The 24,588-nt window shown below is 42.9% G+C and overlaps 2 protein-coding genes across 10 annotated transcripts in view; one reads left to right on the top strand and one right to left on the bottom strand.

Annotated features, from left to right (window-relative positions):
* LOC134348213 (cullin-4A-like) overlaps positions 1-24,219 on the bottom strand; it is a 93,926-nt gene extending 69,707 nt beyond the window's left edge. For 6 of the 7 annotated variants that reach the window (XR_010018375.1, XR_010018376.1, XM_063051241.1 and 3 more), the window contains exons 1-8: positions 23,732-24,219; positions 22,073-22,188; positions 14,143-14,246; positions 4,339-4,408; positions 3,472-3,545; positions 1,152-1,314; positions 987-1,076; positions 819-901 (exon numbers count right to left, since the gene is read on the bottom strand). Coding sequence is in view for 5 of the 7 variants with exons in the window: in XM_063051241.1 (XP_062907311.1) it covers positions 819-901; positions 987-1,076; positions 1,152-1,314; positions 3,472-3,545; positions 4,339-4,408; positions 14,143-14,246; positions 22,073-22,188; positions 23,732-24,083 (1,052 nt within the window). In the remaining 2 variants the exon portion in view is untranslated. The remainder of the gene's footprint in view (positions 1-818; positions 902-986; positions 1,077-1,151; positions 1,315-3,471; positions 3,546-4,338; positions 4,409-14,142; positions 14,247-22,072; positions 22,189-23,731) is intronic. The other variant, XM_063051243.1, reaches the window with a different exon arrangement.
* The window catches only part of pcid2 (PCI domain containing 2), a 71,853-nt gene continuing 71,484 nt past the window's right edge, over positions 24,220-24,588 (top strand). The window contains exon 1 of one of the 3 annotated variants that reach the window (XM_063051248.1): positions 24,220-24,332. The gene's annotated coding sequence lies outside the window, so the exon portion shown is untranslated. The remainder of the gene's footprint in view (positions 24,333-24,588) is intronic. The other 2 variants (XM_063051246.1, XM_063051247.1) reach the window with 2 other exon arrangements.

Raw genomic sequence — 24,588 nt, 5'->3', positions numbered from 1 at the left:
AACTTGCAGCAGTTACAGACTGGCATGTATGATGTTGCAGACATCACTGAATCATGGCTGAAAGAAGATTATAGCTGGGAGCTTAATGTCTAAGGATACACATTACATCAAAAGGACAGGAAGGAAGGCCGAAGGGGTAGTGTGGCTCTTAGAACAGAGACGAGGAGAAATTTCTTTAGCCAGAGAGTGGTTAATCTGTGGAATTCTTTGCCTCAGGCAGCTGTGGAAGCCAAGTCTTTATGTATATTTCAGACAGTGGTTGACAGATCCTTGATTGGTCAGGGCATGAAGGGTTATAGGAAAATGGCAGGAGATTCAGGCTGAGAGGAAAATGGGATCAGTCACGATGAAATGATGGAGCAGACCCGATGGGCCAAATGGCCTAATTCTGCTCATTTTATATCTTATTGTAACATCATGAAGCATTCTACCCACCTTGCTCATAGACTGTTTGCCCCATCCCCATCAGGGAGAAGGCTAGGCAGCATCCATGCCAGGACCACAGTTCCTTTCCCCAAGTAAGGCTGATCAACACCTCCATCCACTAACCCACCCCTAACTATCACTGCTTTATCATTTCCTGTCAGTCACCTTATCTACAGCAGAGTCACTTTATGGACATAAAGTACATAAGCTATTTATATGGATCCACAGTAACAATTATTTTGTTCTCCTTTACACTTATGTACTAGAAATAACATTAAACAATCTTCAATATTAGCCCCTTCAAATGAGGAATCTTTATCTGTTTATTGTATTGAATTCTTATAATATTTATTGGCATAGTCACTAATGGGAAAACAAAGGCAATTACTCACTGTGTGCTTTGTTCCAGGTATGTAATTACTCGGTCTGTTTCTTCCTCTAGGCGCTTGTTTACATGGTGAAGATATTCTGGAACCTAGATTTAAAACGTAGAAGTAAAATGAACATTGACCCCAAATATTGTGCTAGTTAAGAATATTTGTTAAACATTTGTTACTTGCCTCCCTCTCTTGCATTAATCTTTGTCCTTCTGCTACATATAAACAGTTGGTCTCCTCCAAAAACCTTTGTTCAAATGATTCCTGGTAAACCTGTTTGATGCAAAGGGTGACTTGTCAAGCTTTCCATAAAAAAAAAATCTATCCGAAGATTCAAACTTCCCTTACCTGCAGATCAGAAAGCATACTCAGCAAGCTTCGTATCAGACTTCTGTCCACAGCCTCACCATTTCGTTCCTTTTCAATCAATAGAAGGATTCCATCAATGGTTTTGTTCTGCACAGTTTTGTCATTGATGATATGGGTTCGGAACAGCTCCAAGCCTATGTCCCTGACGATATTTAAGCACAAGATGAAATCATTACTGGATAAGTGCACTATCTAACACACTAAGGGGCATATAAACATATGTGGATTTGGCATAAATTTATAGCCAATTAGACCAGGAAGAAAATCTGCTAGTAAACATAACAATGAATCTGATGCCTCCATAGGCATGCAAACTTTAATCCTGTAGTGAAACGATTGGTGTCAAACACATGGAGATGAATCAGGGTACTAAATGCGTACCTCACCAGTTGGGCTTTATAAAGGAGGATGCACTTGTAGTCTCAGCAAGGGAAAATGCCACGAAGTGAATATCTAAACATCAGAGAGCTAGCAGCAAAGCCAGCTATAGATAAATAAGCCAGCTCAAGTGCAATGCATTCTTGGTGAGCGGAAAGAGAATTTGCAGTCCTTGTATAAATATGGATTGATCAGGGCAAGGAAGTTTTTTTAAAAATTAATCCAGTATCACAATTACATCTTTATTCTGCAGAGATGCCATCAATATCACCTTGGCAGACCCAGGTAAAGTATTTATTTAGTAACTTGCCCATCTCATGGAGTACATATCATACTTCGATCTCTGAGTAGCCCCGCCTCTTTACTTACACATTTTATTACATGGTTTTTGACACGTAACTTATAGAATTTTTCAAAGAGGATTGATATGCAAAAAGAAATGCACATGGAGTTTTAATAGCTGCTTCCTAAAACAATGAAGCATCAAGATTGAAACCAATGCAAATAAAAGGGCAGGAGACAATTTTTCACTCGTGCAAATGATAGGAAACAGTGTCAGTGAACAACTAAAATAAACACAAAATGCTGGAGGATCTCAGTAGGTCAGGCAGATATGGAAAGGAATTAGTTCATTAGTGAACAGCATTTTCTAAAATAAAGATTTGGCTTTGCCAGGGGATAACTTGGTATAAGGACCATTTCTTTCCTATGTTAATGACTTGGATGTGAATGCACAGGGTCCAATTTACCAATATACAGCGACTTACAGTGAACCATGAGGGAAAAAATGGACTTCAAGCAGTTGACGGACAAGGTAGATATGTGGAAAATGAAACTTAGAAAAAGCGTGATGAGGGAAAGAACAAGGAAAGGCAATGTAAATCAGATCTCAATTTAAAAGGGATACATAAACAGATATCAAGTATGTGCATCACACATAAAAGTTGCTGGTGAACGCAGCAGGCCAGGCAGCATCTCTAGGAAGAGGTACAGTTGACATTTCGGGCCAAGAACCTTCGTCAGGACTAACTGAAAGAAGAGCTAGTAAGAGATTTGAAAGTAGGCACTTTCAAATTAACAAGATTTCTTAAGTTTGGCCGGGCCGGGGCTGTCTTCCCCTAGATTTAGCCACTAGCCGAACCTGAGGGTTACAAGTATATTTCACATACTTAATAATGGAAGCATAAAGTATAGATACATAAAGAACAGATCTGAGGAAGTCAATGTTTTTTTAAAACGGATTTGCCAAATCTGTTTTTCAGCACCAAACTAGGAAATGTGATGGCAGAGAAGGATGAAGAGATTTACCAGGTCAATTTTGTGGATGAGTTACACTGACGAGCTGGAAAAATTGGACTTATTCCCTGAGAGGCTGTGAAGAGGTCTGTTAGAGCAAACTGTTCCAGATGTCAGAAGGATAAAGAACCTTAGAATGAACCTTGTGTCTCACGTGTGCTCCCATAAATATCAGCATCAATATTCAGAGCCACAATGAAATCATATCTGGAAGGAGTCAAGTGACTGGAGATGCTGGAATGTGGAGTAACCATCTGCTCAGAGGGACAAGCAGTATCAAGTCGGGGAAAGGGATTGTTGACATTTCGGGTCAAAACCAAAGTGCAGGTCTGAAAGGAATTGGCTCGACAATTTGCATTTGTGTAGCTATTTCAGTGTGATAAACTTCAGGACAAGATATTTTGAACCAGACAAGAAGTCAAAAAAAAAATGAGCAGCATAATTGATTTTATAATTGTTTTGAAATGAAAAGCCAAAGATCATTCCCAAAGTACAACATAAATCACTTTTCCCATGGTAGGCAGATGACTGGATAATAATGTGCATTCAGATATTAAGTATGTGTGTTCAAAACCCACAGTTTACGAACAGTCTAGAGCAAACCAAAGACATGCTGCTTACTCACCAGATAGATGGAAGCATTGAACTCTGGAGGACATAAGTTCGGTCAAGAAACAGGAAAATGCTCCTGATCATTATCTGCAGATAAATGGAAACATCAAAAAGACACTCAGTGGCACATTAGACACATCTGCTTGTTAATGCTAACATCTAACCAGCCAATCATGTGACAGCAACTCAATGCATAAAAGCATGCAGACGTGGTTAAGAGGTTCAGTTGTTGTTCAGACCTGACATCAGAATGGGGAAAAATGCGACTTAGTCTGTGGATAATTTCCTGGCATAATTTACATATTACCATTTAACTATTTATGGTTTTATTACTATTTAATTATTTATGGTGCAACTGTAACGAAAACCAATTTCCCTCAGGATCAATAAAGTATGACTATGACTATAATCATTGGTGTCAGACAGTCATAGTCAGGGTGGTTTCAGAATCTCAGAAACTGCTAATCTCCTGGGATTGTCAAGCATAACAGGCTCTAGAGTTTACAGAGAATGATGTGAAAATCAGAAAGCATCCAGTGAGTGGCAGTACAATGGGCAGAAACACCTTTATTAATTGGAGAGGTCAGAGGAGAATGGCTGACTGGTTCAAGCTGACAGGAAGGCATAGCAACTGAAATAACCATGTGTTACAATAATGAAAGCACCCCTGAATGCACATGTCAAACCTTGAAATGGATGGGCTATGGCAGCAGAAGACCATGAATATGCACTCAGTGGCCACATTATTAGTGATAGAAAGTACCCAATAAACTGGCCAAGTGTATAATCGGGAACAAGTAAATATTATTGCATTCAAACACAAAAGGCAAAACATTTGCTGAGAACAGAAACTCATTGTATTCAAGGACGGCCAACTTACCATTTGCTGACAGTGATCCTGCCAACATTTGTTAATTTTCTTCAAAAACAAACTGCTATCCAGTGAATCTGTGGAAAATAAGGTTAAGGAATAGGGAGCAGCATAATAACCCAGTTTAATCTCTCTGTTCCACAATGAGCACTCCAGATTAGCAAGACACCATCCCATATTACCAAGTCTTTCACTGTGCACTATCACTTTCAAATAGCATAAAATACAAATGCCTTAAATGTTAAAACAATTAATTATATTATAGCCATTAACTACTATTTCAGCTGATCAAATACTCAATTTAACAGCAAACCTTTAACAAGAGTACGCTTGGAACAATCTATAGGCAGTGTATGTGCAGAATCATTAAAGAAGATAGCTTTTAATCAAACATGAATCCTGTCCGCTCCGTCATTTAACAAGATCATGGCTGAAACAATCAGAACCTAACAACATCATCACTTGCTTACCTAATTCTGCCCCAAATATATTCACTGCCCCTACCTTCACTGTCTGTTCCTCTGATTTCCAGACTCGGTCTTCAGAGACGAAAAAAAGCTTCATCTCAGGCAACAATTTCTTTTTACACAATGAACCCAGTGCAAGATTTTCCCTCAAGAGGAAGCACTTACAGGACTGCTTTGAGTTGGGGTGGACTGGGATTCATCTTCGTTCTCAAGTCTGAAAGAACACGACAGTTTTCACTGATTTCATTAAAACCTGTGTGCCTACAAGAACATACCTACATACCCGAATTAAAGGCCATGGATATGAACCAGAAGATTCGTAGTCTTCTGAGGGATAGATCTGTGGCATTCAAGACTGGTGATCCAGGATTATAGAAGGTGGACAGGTGTGATTTACAGAGGACTATCTCAAGAGCAAAAGAACAATTCCGAATGAGGTTAGAGGCGGAACTGAATGCACGTCAACTCTGTCATGGTTTGCAGCCCATTACTTCCTTCAAAGTGAAACCTAACATCATGAATGGCAGTGATGCTTCACTCCCAGATGAGCTTAATGTCTTTTATGCTCGCTTTGAAAAGGAGATTAGAATGACAGCTATGAGGATCCCTGCAGCATCAGTGACCCTGTGACCTCTGTCTTGGAGGCCGATGTCAGAACGGCTTTGAAGAGGGTAAACCCTTGCAAGGCGATGGGTTCCAATGGTATACCTGGTAGAGCTCTGAAAACCTGTGCCAACCAGCTGGTGGGTATGTTTAAAGACATTTTCAATCTCTCATTGCTAGTTGGTAGTTCTTTCTATTTTTTTTGGCACGTGCCTGCATGTGCGTCTGTGTTGTCTTTGTCATGGCTTTTTTACAAGGTGCAGAACGGGGGGGAGAGGGGGACACTGACTGACTGTGTGGGGCACCACTCCTCACACAGACATTTTTGCAGTATTTTCCCTTTATTTTGGAGATCGAATTATGATCTCGACACTCAACCCAGCACGGATGGAAAGCGTACTTGGGAGTGGACCCAACTGGTTTCGAACCTGGGAACCTCCGCTCCCGGGTCCGGCGCCAATGTCATTGCGCCACCAGCCAGCCCACAAGTTGCTATTTCTAACCTGCTTCAAAAGGGCAACAATGCCGGGTGAGCTGTCTTAATGACTGTTGTCTAGAGCACTCACATTTACGGTGACAAAATACTTTCCGAGGTTGGTTATGGTCAGAATTAACTCTGCCTCAATAAGGACTGGACCCATTGCAATTGGCCTACTGCCACAAGAGGTCTACCTCACTGACAATCAACACTGACGCACCTTAAGGATGTGTGCTTAGCACTCTGCTCTACTCTCTCTACATCCATGACTGTGTGGCTAGACACAGATAAAATGACATTTATGTATTTGTTGATGACACAACTATTGTTGGCAAAATTTTAGATGGTGACAAGAAGGCATACAGGAGTGAGATAAATCAGCTGGTTGAGTGGTGTCGCAGAAAACAACCTTGGTCTCAATGTCAGTAAGACTGAAGAATTGATTGTAGACTTCAGAAAGGGTAAGTGAGGGAACACACACCGGTGCTCATAGAGGGATCAGAAGTGGAAAAGGTGAACAATTTCAAATTCCTGGGTGTCCACATCTCCGAGGATCTATCCTGGGCCCAAAATATAGATTCAGTTACAAAGAAGGCTTGATGTTGACTAGACTTCATTAGGAGTTTGAGGAGAATTGGTTGTCATCAAAGAAATTTGAAAATTTCTACAGATATACTGTGGAGAGCATTCTAAATGGCTACATCATCGTCTGGTATTGGGAGGGAGTGGGGTCCCATTGCATGAATGCAAAATAAGCTGCAGGAAATTGTAAATTCATTCAGCTCCAGCATGAGTACCAGTCTCCCCAGCATCCAGGACATCATCAAGTGGTGATGCATTAAGGACTCCCATCAACAAGGACATGCCCTCTTCCCATTGCTATTATCAAGGAGGAGTTACAGGAGCCTGAAAGAACACACTCAATGATTCAGGAACAGCTTCTTCCCCTCTGCCATCTGATTTCTGAATGGACATTGAACTCATTAACACTACCTCACTACTTTTGTTTTGCACTACTTATTGAAATTTCTAATTACATTTACATACAGCGGCATGCAAAAGTTTGGGCACCCGGTCAAAATTTCTGTTACTGTGAATAGCTAAGTGAGTAAAAGATGACCTGATTTCCAAAAGGCATAGACCAACATGTAATTGCATTTGTCACATTGTTGGCAAGAAGGGCTATTTTATTGAAATGGAAAGATACCTCTGTCCCTACATTAATTCAATGGTTTTCTCAAGTAACGTTATGTCTTAGCTTGGAAAAAATTAGAAGTAGAACTTTTGATCCTTGATTTGATTTTGAGAGAAGATAGGGCTCTATTGCCAAATATTATCATTTAATTTGAATTAATTTATATGGTTTACTTCCAATCTTATTTTATATAAATGTGAATTGGCAGTTGATGATTTTTCTTCATTTATACAGGTGATTGTAAGTCGTATTGCTCCGGAAGTTGGTTCCTAATGGTTTTTTCCTCTCTCTTTTTTCTTCTTCTTTCTCTTGTAGTTACTGGGTTTTTTTTTTCTTTTAGTAGTTGGGGTTCTCTTTTATTCATTATTATATTATTCTTTTTTGTTAAGTTTTTTTTCAGCTTTATTAACTATATATATCAATTTGCTGTAATCTTGTACTATTTTAAAGCTGTAGAAGATTATGTATCAATAAAAAGAATCTTAAAAATGAAAATGAAATGAAAGGCATAGTAGAGCTAACAGGACTTGATGTTTCAATCCCTATGATAAATTGGCACTCTCGATGTTGGCAGTGGGCTTGGAGTGGTGACAAGGAGGGTAGGTACCTCATCTGGGTCATCAGGTGGGCACCTTCCTTCTTTGACGTTTTGTTGATAAGCCCATGACGTCTCCAGAGGGTTCAACAGTGCTACCTGGCATCCCAGATACCCTCCTCAGTTCCATACCCTATGGTCGTCATCTCGCAGCCCAGTTGTTGTCTTTCCTTTTAACCCAAATCCAATTACTGCTTTCTTCTGCTGCATTTGACAAGGACTTGAGTGCTTGTTGGAGTGAATAACCCCTCACCCCCATCTTCTTCAATAGACTGGTTGTAGATGTAGCCACGAATCCCCTGCATCCCAATTCTTCAAGGAAAATATTGGTCTTCCAGCCATTCTGGGCAGCTTCAGTTGCCAGTTCAGAGTACTTGGTCTTTTTCCTCTCATAAGCTTCTTCAACACCATCTTCCCATGGTACTGTCAATTCCACAACATATGCCAGCTTCGCTGTTGTGGACCACAGGGCCATGTCTGGCCGGAGAGTTGTAGCCGCAATGTCTGGGGGAAACACAAGCATTTTTTTCCAAGTCCACATCCATTTCCCAATCCCAAGCAACCTGCAGAATGCTTACCTCTTTTGATGCTATATGGTGCTCTGGAGGTTGGCCTGCTGGTACAAATCATGTGATGTGAACATTTCTTGCTGATGTTTGTGGAGAGCATTTGTGGTGATTTACCTCTGTTCAATGCCAGCTGTCTGAGAACTTGGTTATGCCGCCAAGTATACTACCCCTGGCTGAGGCTCGTGATGCATCCTGTTAGAACGTGCCTTAGTGATCCAGGTGCTTGACAAAGAGAGCAAGTGGGGTCTTCTCCCCACCACTGGTTCAGGTTCTGGGGTGTGGGTATGAGGTCATAAATGGCTCTGATAACAAAACTTAGCCAAGATCCCTCTACCTCCCAGATGTCACACCAGCTGAGTTTCCTCTTTTCCAGGCTCTCCCAATTAGTCCATTGGCCCTGCTTGGCCATTTAGACAGCCCTGGTGTTTCGCTCTGCTTCCTCCTGTCTTATGAACTCCTCCACCACGAGTCGTCTCTTCTGCACTGATGATGCCTTATGCCATTGAGGAGCCTTTGGGACAAGCCCGAGCCCGGCTCTCCCATGTTGGACTTGGCCAACCACATCCCTGAAGTGAAGAGCAGACTTAGCACTCTGAATGGCTTCAGATGGGGTCCACTTCCTCCCCATTGCCACACGGGGGGGAGCCACTGTTCAAATAACAGTATCTTCAGATTCAGTGAGGGTCATGACCAACCTTGCTTTGGTGTATTTGAATTCTTCCACAAGACTTGCAATTGGTAATTCCAATTTGCTGTTCCCATACAGTCCAACAGGACTTAAGCTTTGTGGAAGTCCAAGCCACTGTTTCACATGTGTGCTGATCACTCTTTCGAGCTTTTCTACCTTGTTGATGGGGATTTCATACACTGTTAAAGGCCACATGAGTCTTGGGAGTATGCCGAACTGGAAGCACCACAGCTTGAGCTTTCCTGGCAGCCAGGTCTTGTTGATGCGAGCTATATACCTGATGGTATCCTTTTTGAGTTGTTTAAACTGCTCGGTGTTCTTGAGCTGAGCATCATACCATCGGCCCAAGCTCTTCACTGGCATTTCTGAAAGTTGGGACAGGTGTCCCGTCAATCTGAAATCTTTGATCCGTGACTTGACCTTTGACAATGGAGATGCTTCTGCACTTGCTGGGCTTGACCTTCATCCTCACCCATGTGGTGTTTTGATGAAGCTTTTCCATAAGTCTCCTGGTGCAGGGGACAGTTGTCATTAGTATTGTTATATCATCCATATAGGCTTGTATCGGTGGTAACAGTTGACCAAACTGTAGCCGTTTTCCTCCTGCAACCCATTCTGAGGCTCTGATAATGAGCTCCATTCCCATAGTGAAGGCCAATGGGGAGATGGTGCACCCTGCCATGATGCCTACTTCCAGTGGTTGCTACGCTGTGGTGAAGTCTGATGTTTACCAGATTTGTTATTGTTGCAGGCACCTGAAAGAATTCTAAAGCAGTCCACAGTAGGGAATGAGGAACTGATCCACAGGCATTAGCCAGGTCGAGAAACAAGACGTGCAGATCCTTTCTTTCTTTCTTAGCCATCTGGATTTGATGCTGGTATGTTCAAGGCATCCTGAGAAGCCTGCTATGCCAGCCTTTTGGATTGACGTATCAATGAAATGTTTTTGTTTCAAATGCTTTGTAAGTCTGCGCCAACACGCTGAAAAAGATCTTGCCTTCTATGTTCAGAGGGTTTATTTAGCGAAACTGTTTGATGGTGCACGAATTCTTTTCTTTTGGGATCAGAACTCCCCCCGCTCTTCTCCAGGCTTTGGGGATCACTTGCTTTTCCCACGCCACCCTCATGTTAATCCAGAGAGATTTCAGAACATCCAGAGCGTTCTTGTAGACACAATACGGAACACCGTTAGGGCCTGGCGCTGATGCCCATCTTGCCTGCTTCACTGCCTCTTTCACCTCACTCAGCTTGGGAGGGCTGATGTTAAGTCGAAGTTGTGAGGGTGAGATTGGTGGAATGTCAGCTGGGACAAGAATCAGTTCATCTTTTAGCTCATCAGTGTGGATGGTTCTGAGATGTCTTTCAACCTCTTCTTTTGATGCTTTCAAGGACCTGCTTTTCTCTTGTGAAAATGCCTTTCACATTGGATGTCCACTCTTGCTCTTTCCTTCTTTTTGCGTCGTTTCCTTAAATTCTCTGCTCTGCGCAGCTTCGAGAGCCTGTTTTAGGTCCTCTTGAAAGAGGTTGATGCCCTCCCTTTCTTCTGCTGTTGCTTTTTACCACGACTTCCTCAGGCTTCTTCTTTCTTTAACAAAAGGTTGGATTTCCTGGAGACGACGGGATTTGGGGGGGAAAGAGGCATATCTTTCCTGCTGACTTGTTCCTTCACTCCAAATTTCTCTTTTCCATAGCTGTAAATCAGGTCGCTTTTCTCAGAGAGTGGTGAATCTGTGGCATTCTCTCCCCAATGAAGCAGTGGAGGCTACCTCAGTAAATATATTTAGGACAAGGTTGGATAGATTTTTTACATACAGTGGAATGCAAAAGTTTGGGCACCCTGGTCTAAATTTCTGTTACCATGAATAGCTAAGCGAGTAAAAGATGACCTGATTTCCAAAAGGCATAAAGTTAAAGATGACACATTTCTTTAATATTTTAAGCAAGATTACTTTTTTATTTCCATCTTTTACAGTTTCAAAATAACAAAAAAGGAAAAGGGCCTGAAGCAAAAGTTTGGGGCACCCTGCATGGTCAGCACTTAGTAACACCCCCTTTGGCAAATATCACAGCTTGTAAACGCTTTCTGTAGCCAGCTAAGAGTCTTTCAATTCTTGTTTGGGGGATTTTCACCCATTCTTCCTTGCAGAAGGCTTCTAGTTCTGTGAGATTCTTGGGCTGTCTTGCACGCACTGCTCTTTTGAGGTCCATCCACGGATTTTTGATGATGTTTAGGTTGGGGGACTGTTAGGACCATGGCAAAACCTTCAGCTTGCGCCTCTTGAGGTAGTCCATTGTGGATTTTGAGGTATGTTTAGGATCAGTATCCTGTTGCAGAAGCCATCCTCTTTTCATCTCCAGCTTTTTTTTTACAGATGGTGTGATGTTTGCTTCCAGAATTTGCTGGTATTTAATTGAATTCATTCTTCCCTCTACCAGTGAAATGTTCCCCATGCCACGGGCTGCAACACAAGCCCAAAGCATGATCGATCCACCCCCGTGCTTATTACGTTTCTGACAGTAATTTACAGTTTTTATTACTATATATATCAATGTACCGCTGCCGCATAACAATAGATCTCAAAGCATGTGCCAGTGATATTAAACCTGATTCTGATGTATTTCAGTTTTCAGGACTCCTCAGGATCTTATCTCAGTTGAGGTCCATGTGACTTTTCTAAACAAGCCTTATCTGTCCAACCTTTCCACATAAGACACATCAGTTCTTAAAACTTCCCTAAACTGTTTCCAACACCTTTCCTTAAATAAGATCATTAGCACAGATAGCATTCAAGGTGGTCCAATTAATGCCCTATACAACTGAAGAATTACCTCCCTACTTTTGTATTTAATTCCCCTCACAAATGACGACATTTATTTAGTTATTGAGATGCAGTGCAGAATACGCCTTTCCAGTCCTTTGAGCCATGTTGTGAGCAATCCCTAGACTAATCACAGGACAATTTACAATGACCAATTAACCTACCAACTGTTACGTCTTTCAATTGTAGGAAGAAACTGGAGCATCCGAAAGAAACCCATGTGGTCGCAGGGAGAATGCTGAAACTCCTTACAGGCTGGCATTTTGTTAGACAGCCTCATTACTTGACATATGCCCCTGGTAGCCTGTAGCAAGTCATGCACTAGGACACCCAGACGCTATGTTGCTTGGATCTCTGCAACTTTCACCATTCTGTAAATGCGATTCCCTCCCCCCTCCTCCCGACATAGACCATTTTATAATTTCCTACTTTATACTCCATTTGGCCAATATTTGCCCACTCATTTAACACATCTACATGCCTCCACAGACTTCCACTGCCTCTTCTAGCTTACTTTTGTACTTCCTTGTGTCACCAGCAACCATGCCTTTGCTGCATTCATTCAGGTAATTTACACAGGTTGTTAAAAGCTGAGGCTCCAGCACTGATCCAAATGACCCACTGCTTGTCACATCTTGTCAAGCAGAAAAGAATAATTTGTACTTTCTCTGGTTCCTGATCACTAGCCAGCCTTCTCACCCTGCCAATACTTCCTCCATCATGAGCTTTTATAACCTTCCAGAAATCTGAGTATATCCATGTGTCATTTCTTCAAAAAGCTTAAAAAGAATCGGCCAAACACCATCTGTTTTCCTCAAAATTGTATTGACTTACCAATTTTTCTTTTAAGCAATAACCTTGCTATAAAGGCATTAATTATAGTTTCTAGCATTTTACAGGCAGTCTCCAGGTTCCTGATAACTGTTCATAACCTGTACTATCAGTAAGTCAGAAATAAACCGTAAATTAACCATAACAGTGTCTAGGAGAGGATCACAGGAACAGCTGTGACAGGCGAACAGACGCATGGATAGAAAGGCAACCAGTCCACCTCATTGATTCAATGAGAGAGACAGCAAGTCTACTCAACACTCCCATCTCTGCTTGGCTCAATCTTGCAACCAAATATTGCAGCAAATTCAAACTCATTCACTTCACCAGCTTCACAAACACTGTACCTACAGGGCATTCAAAACCCAAAGAGGACCTATACCTATAAATGACACTTGAATTAGCTGGCCTTTAGTTTCCTGCTTTCTATTTCCCTCTCTTTCTGAGTAAAGGAATTATACCTATTTTCCAATCTAATGGATTCATCCCCGTTTCTCAGGTATTTAGGAATTTTAAACCAAGGTATCAACTTTCAGGTTAGTCACTTCTTGTAAGACCCTCGGATGAAGACAATCACAGGATTTCTCAGCTGTAGCTTCGTCAAATTAATCAAAATCACTTTCCTTGTATTCTGAGGTTATGCCCTCTGGTCCTAGACCCCCCACACTATAGGAAACATCTTTTTCATGTCCACTCTATCTGGGTCTTTCAATATTCCATGGGTTTCAATGAGATCTCCCCTCATTCTCCTCAACTCCAATGAAAGCAAGTCCAGAGCGATCAAGCATTCCCATAATTTTTTCATTCCTGGGTTCATTCTTGTGAACCTCTTCTGGACCTTTTCCATTGCTAGTACATCCTTTCTTAGATAAGGGGGCAAAAACTGCTCACAATATTCCAAGTGCAATCTGACCAAGGAAAATGGTACTGATTAATTTGATGAAGCTACAGCTGAGAAATACAATGTCTTATAAGCTTCAACATTACATCCTTGCTTTAACATTCTGATCCTCTTGAAATAAATGCTATTATTGCATTTGCCTTCTTCACCACTGACTCAACCTTTAAGGAATCCTGCATGAGGTCTTCCAAGTCTCTGCACCTCTGATTTCTGAATTTTCATTCCATTTAGAAAATAGTGTACACCTTTATTCTTTCTATCAAAGTGCATGACCATATATTTCTCTACACTATATTCCATCTGCCACTTCTTTTCCCATTCTCTGAATCTTCTACAAAGCCACTAGTCACCAGCTAGATTGTGGTAGGTACAATGTAAGATGACACTTGTGAATAACATTGTGCTCTGTGAAAGCAATAGTGCTCAGTGGTGGTGGTGAATGAAATTCTTACTCTGGTGATAAAAGCTGCTTAGATAATAAGAATCAAAAGGAACGCACAACATTTAAAACAGCACCTTACTTGAACGTGGAGAATTTTAACAGTCATTGATGTACTTCTCAATAATCTGCAGTAATAGTACTTATCTGAGATACAACACAATACAAACAAATGATACGTATTTGACCCTAAGGGCAAAGTAAACCCACAGTCAAATAAAAGGATATTCTTGGAATTGTTGAATCTTTGCCTTGACATGGTCTTCACACACCTGTCGAAGTTGTTTATATAGTGTTGCTGACACCTTATAAGAACACAGATTCTCAACAGCCTGTGTGTAACAGAAAACCGCGTCAACATATGAACAAAATTCCAATCTCACTCTGCTCTGAGATACACAAAACACTAACATTTACATGAACTATACTCTACCCCTTCTGGATCTGTCTCTGTCTCAGGAGACTAATTATCCATTGACATATGCTGTAAGGATGCCATTCCATTCTCTCAGTTTCTCTTTCTCTTGTTATATCTGTTCTCAAATGAAGCTTTCTATTCCAGCTGAAATGCTGTCCTCTCACAGAAAATGTGGCTTTGCCTCTACTGTGATTGATGGAGTCTTCAGCTGTATCACCTACAATTATCACACTTTTGCTCTCAGTGCACAACAGAAGTGGAGTTCCTTTATCGTTCACCATCCTGGTGTCTGCATCCTGCACATTCATTGTGTTAGTTCTGCAGCTACAATGTGATCACACCACAAGTCACATCTTCCCTCCCATCCTTTCTGCTCTATGACTCACTGGTACATTCATCCCTGCCCAATCCCTGTTTGGGCTCACTGATTGCAGACGAAGGCACATATGAAGGGCTGCTTAGATCCTAGGGTGGTGGTGAGCAAAGAGACGAAGGGACACTTTACCCTGCAGTTGTAGGAGGTGCAACATTCCCTTAAATCAGTGAGACCAGAGATTGCACAGTCACTTAGCCAGTTACCAGCACTTCGTATATCTTGGGCCCCCAGTTACAAGCCATTTCAACTTCCCTCCCCATTCCCATAGCAACCTATCTGTCCTTGGCCTTCTGCTCTGTCAGTGTGAGGCCAAATGCAAACTTGAGGAACAGCTAAAAGACTAAAACTATCTTCCACAATATCAACACCAACAGTTTTCATGTTATTTACAAGCTTGCTAATCATACCTCCTACATTTATATCAAAGCCATCAATAAAATGAAGAGAGAGAGGTCCAACATCAATATCTGGGGTACACTGCTGGTCACACACTTTCATCACAAAAATGCACTCAACCGTCACCCTCTATCTTTTATTACCAAGCCTACTTTGCATCCAGTTTGGTAGCTTTCCTTGGATCTTATGAGGTCAAACCTATTGACCAATCTTCCATGTGGGCCTTTGTCAAGGATAGCTAGTAATAGAGGAACAAGGAATGGCAGACAAACTGAATATGTATTTTGTCTCAGTCAGAGTACGGTGCTCTGAGGAATTCATTGCCAGAGAGAGCTGTGGAAGCCAGGTAACTGGTTACATTTAAAGCGGTTTTTGATTAGTGAGGGCATCTAAGGTTACAGGGAGAAGGCAGGTGCATGGGGTTGAGAGTGAAAAACAAATCAGCCATAATGGCTTAATACTGTTTTCAAGTCTTATGGTCTTGGATAAAGAATAACAACATCAGTAATGATAAACTGAGACCATCAGGAAGGGACAATGCATAAAAGAATCTACCACTAATTAGTCAGAGCAAAGACAAAAATGAAGATTCGCGATCTGAAAGCTCTGAGTACAAGCGTAAATACCACAGATACATTTTTTTCAAATCTAACAGCCATTTCTGAAGTATGACTACAAAGTGACCAAGGATGGGAATTAAACATTGCTGGCTACTTAACCTGAAGAGATTGATAAGGAATGGCTATTGTACGTGGCCCATCAGCGGTGTCAGAGCTTTACCAAGAGAGATTTCTCGCAGGTCGCCGGCAGTTATTTAAAAAGAGAGTTTCGAGAGCGTTTGTCCATTGTATGTGGCCTATCAATGGCTATAACTGGAGCACCAGTTGTGAAATAGAGAGCAGGGAAGGTTCAGGCAAAAAAGGGAGACAGTGCCAAGCGGAGTGGTCATCAACAGATTGATCTGAGGCAGAGTGGTAGGGCTTTAGCTCAACAGGGCTTTGCCAATAACGGGTCAAGGCGAGGTAAGTTACCTGTGAGGGATAAAACAGGAAGTATGTCTGTGAGGCCGGTGTTCTGTACGGGGTGTTAGATGTGGGAAGTCTGGCAGACTTTCAGCCTCCTGGATGGCCACATCTGCGCCACGTGCGTCGAGCTGCAGCTCCTTAGGGACCGGGTTATCCGACTAGAGATGCAGCTCGATGAGCTTCGTCTGATCAGGGAAAGTGAGGAGGTGATAGAGAGGAACTATAGGCAAGTAGTCACACCGGGGTCTCGGGTGACAGAGAAGTGGGTAACAGGTAGGAAAGGGAGGGGCAAGAGTCAGATACTAGAGAGTACCCCAATGGCTGTCCCCCTTAACAATAAGTACTCCTGTTTGATTACTGTTGGGGGAGATGACCTACCTGGGGGATGCAACAGTGGCTGTGCCTCTGGCACCGAGTCTGGCCCTGTGGCTCAGAAGGGTAGGGAAAGGAAGAGGATGGCAGCAGTAATAGGGGACTCTATAGTTAGGGGGTCAGACAGGCGATTCTGCGGACACAGGGAAAAAAACACAGATGGTAGTTTGCCTCCCAGGTGCCAGGGTCCAGGATGTTTCTGATCACGTCCACGATATCTTGAAGTGGGAAGGAGAACGGCCAGAGGTCACGGTACATATTGGTACCAATGATATAGGAAGGAAAAGGGAGGAAGTCCTGAAAACAGACTACAGGGAGTCGGGAGGAAGTTGAGAAGCAGGACCTCAAAGGTAGTAACCTCGGGATTACTGCCTGTGCCACGCAACAGTGAGTATAGGAATAGAGTGAGGTGGAGGATAAATGCGTGGCTGAGGGATTGGAGTATGGGGCAGGGATTCAGATTTCTGGATTATTGGGACTCTTTTGGGGCAACGTGACCTGTACAATAAGGACGGGTCGTACTTGAACCCGAAAGGGATGGACATCCTGGCAGAAAGGTTTGCAAAGGCTATTGGGGAGAGTTTAAACTAGAATTGCTGGGGGTTGGGAATCGAACTGAAGAGATGGAGGAAGGGCCGGTAGACTCTCAAATAGAGAAAGCTTGGAGACAGTGCAAGAGGGAGGATAGGCAGCTGATAGAGAAGGAATGCACTCAGACCGATGGTTTGAAGTGTGTCTATTTTAATGTAAGAAGCATCATGAACAAAGCGGATGAGCTTAAGGCGTGGATCAGTACTTGGAGCTATGATGTTGTGGCCATTACAGATGATAAAGATTTAAGGCTACTGGGGATGTAAGAAATGATTCTTGGACTCTTGTAAATAATGGGTTAAAAGTAAGTGCGAACTTATGTGTGCTCTGTTCTGGATAGTGTCCTTCACTAAGGAATCTGCTTGTAGCTTGTTTAGATTAACGACTCACAGCTATCTCTTGAGAACGATATGGGGGCTGAATTCATACAGGTCGCACACACCATGCCTTACGGTTTTGCACCACTGATCTAAGTTCCCTCGTTTATTTAAAAAGAGAGAACTCACTGATAAAGATAAGAAAAAAAACGTAAACAACAGGAATTCTGCAGATGCTGGAAATTCAAGCAACATACATCAAAGTTGCTGGTGAACGCAGCAGGCCAAGCAACATCTATAGGATCGTCGACTGCGCCTCTTCCTATAGATGCTGCTTGGCCTGCTGCGTTCACCAGCAACTTTGATGTATGTTGGTTGATAAAGATAAGAACCTGTCTGTAATTAAAATCTTGATTTACTGAACTCTCTTATCTAAGTAATAAGTTTTGCTCTAACTAACTTGGCGCGAGTATCTGTTGAACTGAGTGCTCTTTGTCTCGCTAGTTCTATAAATTGTAATGTTTCTGAATGTTAGGCAGAAGCTCGTCACGAGCCGCCAGAGAGAGCGAGAGAGGAATTCTGTCTCTCTGATGTTTGGCTCCGAGCTTCTCGCCAGCTGAGCTCAAACAAATAAACTGGTGAGAAGGATAAAGTAAAAAACTGTGTGGTGTGATTATTGGTCCAGCTAATTTAAGTTTACACAGAGACTTGGATGGCTCAGGGGCAGGAATGGTTACTTTGAGTGCCAGGCTTTAGCTGTTTCAGAAAGGACAGGGAGGGAAGCAAAAGAGGTGGGGGCGTGGCACTGCTGATCAGAGATAGTGTCACGGCTGCAGAAAAGGAGGAAGTCATGGAGGGGTTGTCTACTGAGTCTCTGTGGGTGGAAGTTAGAAATGGGGGGGGGTCAATAACTCAATTGGGTGTTTCTTATAGACCACCCAATAGTAACAAGGACATCGAGGAGCAGATAGGGAGACAGATTCTGGAAAGGTGTAATAATAACAGGGTTATCATGGTGGGAGATTTTAATTTCCCAGATACTGATTGGCATCTCCCTATAGCAAAGGGTTTAGATTCGATAGAGTTTGTTAGATGTGTTTAGGAAGCTTTCCTGACACAATATGCAAATAAGCCTACAGGAGGAGAGGCTGTACGTGATCTGGTATTGGGAAATGAACCTGGTTAGGTGTCAGGTCTCTCAGTGGGAGAACATTTTGGAGATCGTGATTACAATTCTATCTCCTTTACCATAGCATTGGTGAGAGTTAGGAAAGCGCTTAATTGGAGTTAGGGGAAATATGAGACTATCAGACAGGAACTTGGAAGGACAAATTGGGAACAGATGTTCTCAGGTAAATGTACGGCAGAAATATAGCAAACGTTCAGGCGTGGTGTTCTGCATCGGTATGTTCCAATGAGACAGGGAAAGGATGGTAGGGTACAGGAACCACGGTGTACAAAGGCTGTTGAAAATCTACTCAAGGAGAAAAAAAAAGCTTATAAAAGGTTCAAAAAAACTGGGTAATGATAGAGATCAAGAAGATTATACGGCTAGTAGGAAGGAGCTTAAGAATGAAATTAGGAGAGCCAGAAGGGGCCATGAGGCCTTGGCAAGAAGGATTAAAGAAACCCCAAGGCATTCAATCAGTATGTGAAGAGCAAGTGGATAAGATGTGCGAGAATAGGACCAATCAAGTGTGACAGTGGAAAGGTTTATATGGAACCAGAGGAGACACCAGAGGTATTTAATGAATACTTTGCTTCAGTATTCACTACGGAAAAGGTTCTTGGCGATTGTAGGGATAACTTACAGTGGATTGAAAAGCTTGAACACATAGACATTAAGAAAGAGGATGTGCTGGAGCTTTTGGAAAGCATCAAGTTGGATAAGTCTCCGGGACCAGATGAGACATACTCTAGGCTGCTGTGGGAGGCAAGGGAGGAGGTTGCTGAGCCTCTGGCAATGATTTTTGCATCATCAATCAGGATGGGAGAGGTTCCAGAGGATTGGAGGGTTGCAGATGTTGTTCTCTTATTCAAGAAGGGGAGTAGAGTCTTACTCCAGTTCTTGGTAAATTGACGGAGAAGATCCTGAGAGGCAGGATTTATGAACATTTGGAGAGACATAATATGGCTAGAAATAGTCAGCATGGCTTTGTCAAAGGCAGGTCCTGCCTTACGAACCTGATTGAATTTTTTGAGGATATAACTAAACACATTGATGAAGGTAGAGTAGTAGATGTAGTGTATATGGATTTCAGCAAGGCTTTTGATAAGGTACTCCATGCCAGGCTTATTGAGAAAGTAAGGAGGCATGGGATCCAAGGGGTCATTGCTCTCTGGATCCAGAACTGGCTTGCCCACAGAAGGCAAAGAGTGGTTGTGGACGGGTAATATTCTGCATGGAGGTCAGTTACCAGTGGTGTGCCTCAGGGATCTGTTCTTGGACCCCTACTCTTCGTGATTTTTATAAATGACCAGGATGACGAAATGGAGGAACGGGTTAGTAAATTTGCTGATGACACAAAGGTTGGGGGTGTTGTGGATAGTGTGGAGGGCTGTCAAAGGTTACAGTGGAACATCGATAGGATGCAAAACTGGGCTCAGAAGTAGCAGATGGAGTTCAACCCAGATAAGTGAGAGGTGGTTCACTTTGGTAGGTCAAATATGATGGCAGAATATAGTATTAATAGTAAGACTCTTGTCAGTGTGGAGGATCAGAGGGATCTTGGGGTCCGAGTCCACAGGACACTCAAAGCTGCTGCGCAGGTTGACTGTGTGGTTGAGAAGGCATGTGGTGCATTGGCTTTCATCAACTGTGGGATTGAGTTTAAGAGCTGAGAGGTAATGTTGCAGCTATAAAGGACCCTGGTCAGACCCCACTTGGAGTACTGTACTCAGTTCTGGTCACCTCACTACAAAAAGGATGTAGAAAATATAGAAAGAGTGCAGAGGAAATTTACAAGGATGTTGCCTGGACTGGGGAACATGCCTTATGAGAATTGATTGAGTGAACTCGGCCTTTTCTCCTTGAAGTGACGGAGGATGAAAGGTGACCTGAGAGAGGTGTATAAGATAATGAGAGGCATTGATCCTGTGGATAGTCCGAGCCTTTTTCCCCAGGGCTGAAATAGCCGGCACAAGAGGGCACAGTTTTAAGGTGCTTGTAAGCAGGTACAGAGGAGATGTCAAGGGTAAGTGTTTTTTTAACGAAGGGAGTGGTGAGTGCGTGGAAAGGGCTGCCGGCGATGTTGGTGGTGGCGGGTACGATAGGGTCTTTTAAGATACTCCTGGACAGGTACATGGAGTTTAGAAAAATAAAGGACTATGGGTAACCCGAGGTAATTTCTAAAGTAAGTACATGTTTGGCACAGCATTGTGGGCTGAAGGGCCTGTATTGTGACGTAGATTATCTATGTTTCTATGAATAGAGGTGGGGTGGCCCAATTTTAAAGCTGCGATAAAATGCGCTGAGAAGGAAGGACTATTGCTCAGAAAATCAAACCAATTTAGTTTGCAGTGAGTGAGCAAGAGGCAGAAAACAGGCATCCTAAGCATCAATGGCATGATGCGAATCGAGAAATTACAGATGTATATAACAAGTTCAACCCAGTAATCACACAAGAATTGGTATATAAAACAGTGATAATGCACAGGACCAACTTGTAGACTTTGTATGAGGATTTTCTATATCAATATGTTGAAAAAACAAGAGAGGAACAAACTATTTTATAGATGCTACTGTGCAAAAAAAAATAATAAACTGACAATATGATAAAGTTAATTACTGAACCGTAGTCATAAAGGAATGGGATTTTGTGTAAAGTTTGAAAGCAATTTAAATCAATCCGAAGCCATGTTTTTAAAACTAAAGAAACCAAACTTTGGAAGCACAGGCTACGATCTAGCTACAGTTGACTGGAAAACTAAATTAGAAGTTTTGACTTTAAATCAGCAATGGTTAATTTTAAACAATTAATGCATTATATCCCTGCAAGACTAAAATATATAGCAGAGTTAATGCCCCAGCCTTGACAGTGTTAGATGAAAGGCCAATGTTGACAATGAAAGCAACAGGTACAAGGACCACAAAAATTTCTGAATATAGTGGATCAAGGCATAAAAGAAAAAACAGAATATAATCCAGTGAAAGCACAATTTTAAGAGCTATTTATGAAGGATGGTCATGGGCACTCAATCACAAAAACCACCATCACCCTCTGCTCCTATTACCAAACCAACTTTAAATCCAATTTGCGAACTTGTTTTGGATCCCATGGGGTCTAATCTTTAGACTCAGTCTCCCACGCTGACAAAGGATTTACTGAAATGCATACAAACAATATCAACCATACTGCCCACATCAATCTAATCTCAGAAAAATTCAATCAAATAGTCAGACAGGATCTTCACAACAAAGCCATGCTATTCCTACTTTCCAAGTACAGATTAATCCTGCCGCCAGTTTTTTTTCCCAATCACATCCCTACAAATGACATTAGGTTCACTGGCCTATGTTTACTTAGCTATGCCTGCTAGCCTTAGCAACAGCCACATTAAATTATGTAATATAGTCACTGAAACTTTAAATGAATGGATAAACTTAATTTTTATAAATCCTGGAGGCAAACAAACTTAACAGCAGTCATGAGTGCTGTGTTACCTGATAAAGTTCTTCCAAATTATATTTTATTGATGTGCTGTTCTGAATGGTCCCAACTGCTTCATGAAGCTTCTGCCATGTGTCCTGAGTGTAGCTATCAGGCAATTTTGGTTTATCTATTGGGAGACAAACAGGAATTCATCAAAGCAGCACAACAGACCCTAACATCAATGATTTTCCATCCATTATAGAAAATACACCATAGAAACAAGCACAGGAACAGGAGGAAGAGCTGATCAGAAAAAGAATGTCAACACAAAGTAAATTCCATTATCAAGTTACATATATTTCACCATATAAACCCTGAGGTTCATTTTTCTGTGGGCATACTCAGCAAATCTATAGAATATCAACTACAGGATCAACGAAAGATTAACCAGAGTGAAGAAAACAACAAATAGTGAAAATGCAAATATAAATAAATACAATAAATAACAAGAACATGAGGTAATGAGATAAAGAGTCCTTAATGTGAGATCATTGGTTGTGGGAACATCTCAATGACGGAGCAAGTGAAGTTGAGTGTAGTTATGCCCTTTTATTCAAAAGCCTGATGGTTGAGGGGTAGTAACTGTTCCTGAACCTGAACCTGGGGCTCTTGTACTTTCTACCTGATGGCAGCAGCAAGAAAAGAGCATGGCCTATGTGGTGGGGATCTCTGATGATGGATGCTGCTTTTCACGTAGATGTGTTCATGATTGGGAGAACTTTACCCGTGATGCAGCCAGCCAATATACTCTTTACTACACACCTACAGAAGTTTCTCAAAGTTTTAGATGTCTGCAGACTCCTAAGGATTTAGAGGCTCTGTCATGCTTTTTTCACAATTGCACTTACATGCTGGGTCCAGGACAGGTCCCCTGAAATATTAACACCCAGGATTGAAAATTGCTGATCCTCTCCATCTCTGATCCTCTGATGACGACTGGCTCATGGACCTTTGGTCTCTCTCTCTCCTGAAGTTTACAATCAGTTCTTTAGTCTTGCTGACATTGAGTGAGAGATTGAAAATTCGGTTGTGTGGTGTCATAACAACAATCTCCCTCCTGTGTGCCAATTCATCACCACCTTGGATTTGGCCAATGGCAGTGGTGGCATCAGCAAACTTGAATGTGCCATATGGCAACACAATTGGGTAACAAGGAAGGCCAGTGAGAAGCATATGGAAAAGAGGCATGAACGCAGTGGTTAAGTTAATAAGAGTGTAGTCTCACAGCCCCAGAGACCTCAGGTGCTGTCCGTATAGTTTCCCTGTTACTACCAGGGTTTCTGCTAGATGCTGTTAATTTTCACATACCAAATACATGCTACTTCGTAGGTAAATTTACTGTACATCGCCTCTTCAAACCAGGTGAGAGGAGAGAAGCTGAGGGAGCCAAGCACGGGGATGGGCAAAGGGAAGGGATGATGGGAGAAAATGGGGAGTAGAGGGAAGATGGGTGGGATGTGGGGTAGAGGGAAATTTGGGAGAAGGTGGGGATAGAAAGGGGTTGGGTTCAGGACTAATGGAGACGGGAAACTTTAGGTGGGTCGTGGGAAAAGGCATTTAGTGGGTTTAGGAATAGAAGGTGCATTTGGAGAGAGGAAGTTGGAATTTGGGACAGGTTGGGTGAAGGGGGCAATGGGTTGGCGTGGGCACTTGGGAACAAGAATATCCACCTTTGAAGTTCTTGATGAGCAGCTTCCTGGAGGCGGCCGGTTTGCCACCGGTTTCGGCGACACGGCTCAGCCCGTTAACGTGCCCGGGCAGAGCGGAGAAGTTGGCCCTGCACTGTCCGTCGTCCGCCATCTCTTCCTGGTCCTGGGTCGGCCTCACACGCTTCCTGTCCTGACCCGCCTCGGCAAGGCCGAGCCGCTGCACCGAGGCGGCCTTCGCCGGTGACGAGCCGCGGAGAGCCGCCTGGTCGGGCTCGGCTATCCGTACTCTCTTCCTCTGGAGTCCAAGGCCACTGACATCGGCGCGCCGCTGCTCGTCTGGCGGGCTGTCGCAGGGCGACGCCGGCTGTAGCATCAATGGAAGCGTGACTTCACCCCCTCAGGTCGCACTGGTGTCTGTCCAGCGAGCTCCACCGCGGCCCCGCTCCCTCACACCATCGTCCGATCGCAGCCGGGTCCGAGCGGGAGCGGCAGCGCCGAGCCCACCGGAAGTAAACAACCGCACCCTTTAACCCCTCAGCCTCGGGAGGGCCATTTCCGCTCCCGCTCAGTGAGGCGAGGGCTGCTTGTGGCTGTTCTGTACCGTGCGGTGGGGTGAGGTGAGGTGAGAGACGGTTCTGGGCCGTGGAGGACAAGGGATTGGGGGACGGTGGTGGTGGTTGGAACTGGAGAGGGTGCGCAGCTCCTGGCCACGGGTTGATGTGATTCGAGTCATGTCGAGAAGAGGCAAAGTGTGGGCTGCTGATCAAACCAGGATGAGTCTGCTGTTGGTCCAAGGTGCAGCTCTCAGAACACCGAGTAGTGTAAGGGAGCACAATAACATTCAAGCAAAAGGAAATCAGAATGCAGAATGAAGTGTA

This window comes from Mobula hypostoma, chromosome 6, assembly GCF_963921235.1.
Source record: "Mobula hypostoma chromosome 6, sMobHyp1.1, whole genome shotgun sequence".
In the NCBI taxonomy this organism is placed as follows: Eukaryota; Metazoa; Chordata; class Chondrichthyes; order Myliobatiformes; family Myliobatidae; genus Mobula; species Mobula hypostoma.
This window is presented reverse-complemented; position numbering and strand designations above follow the sequence as displayed.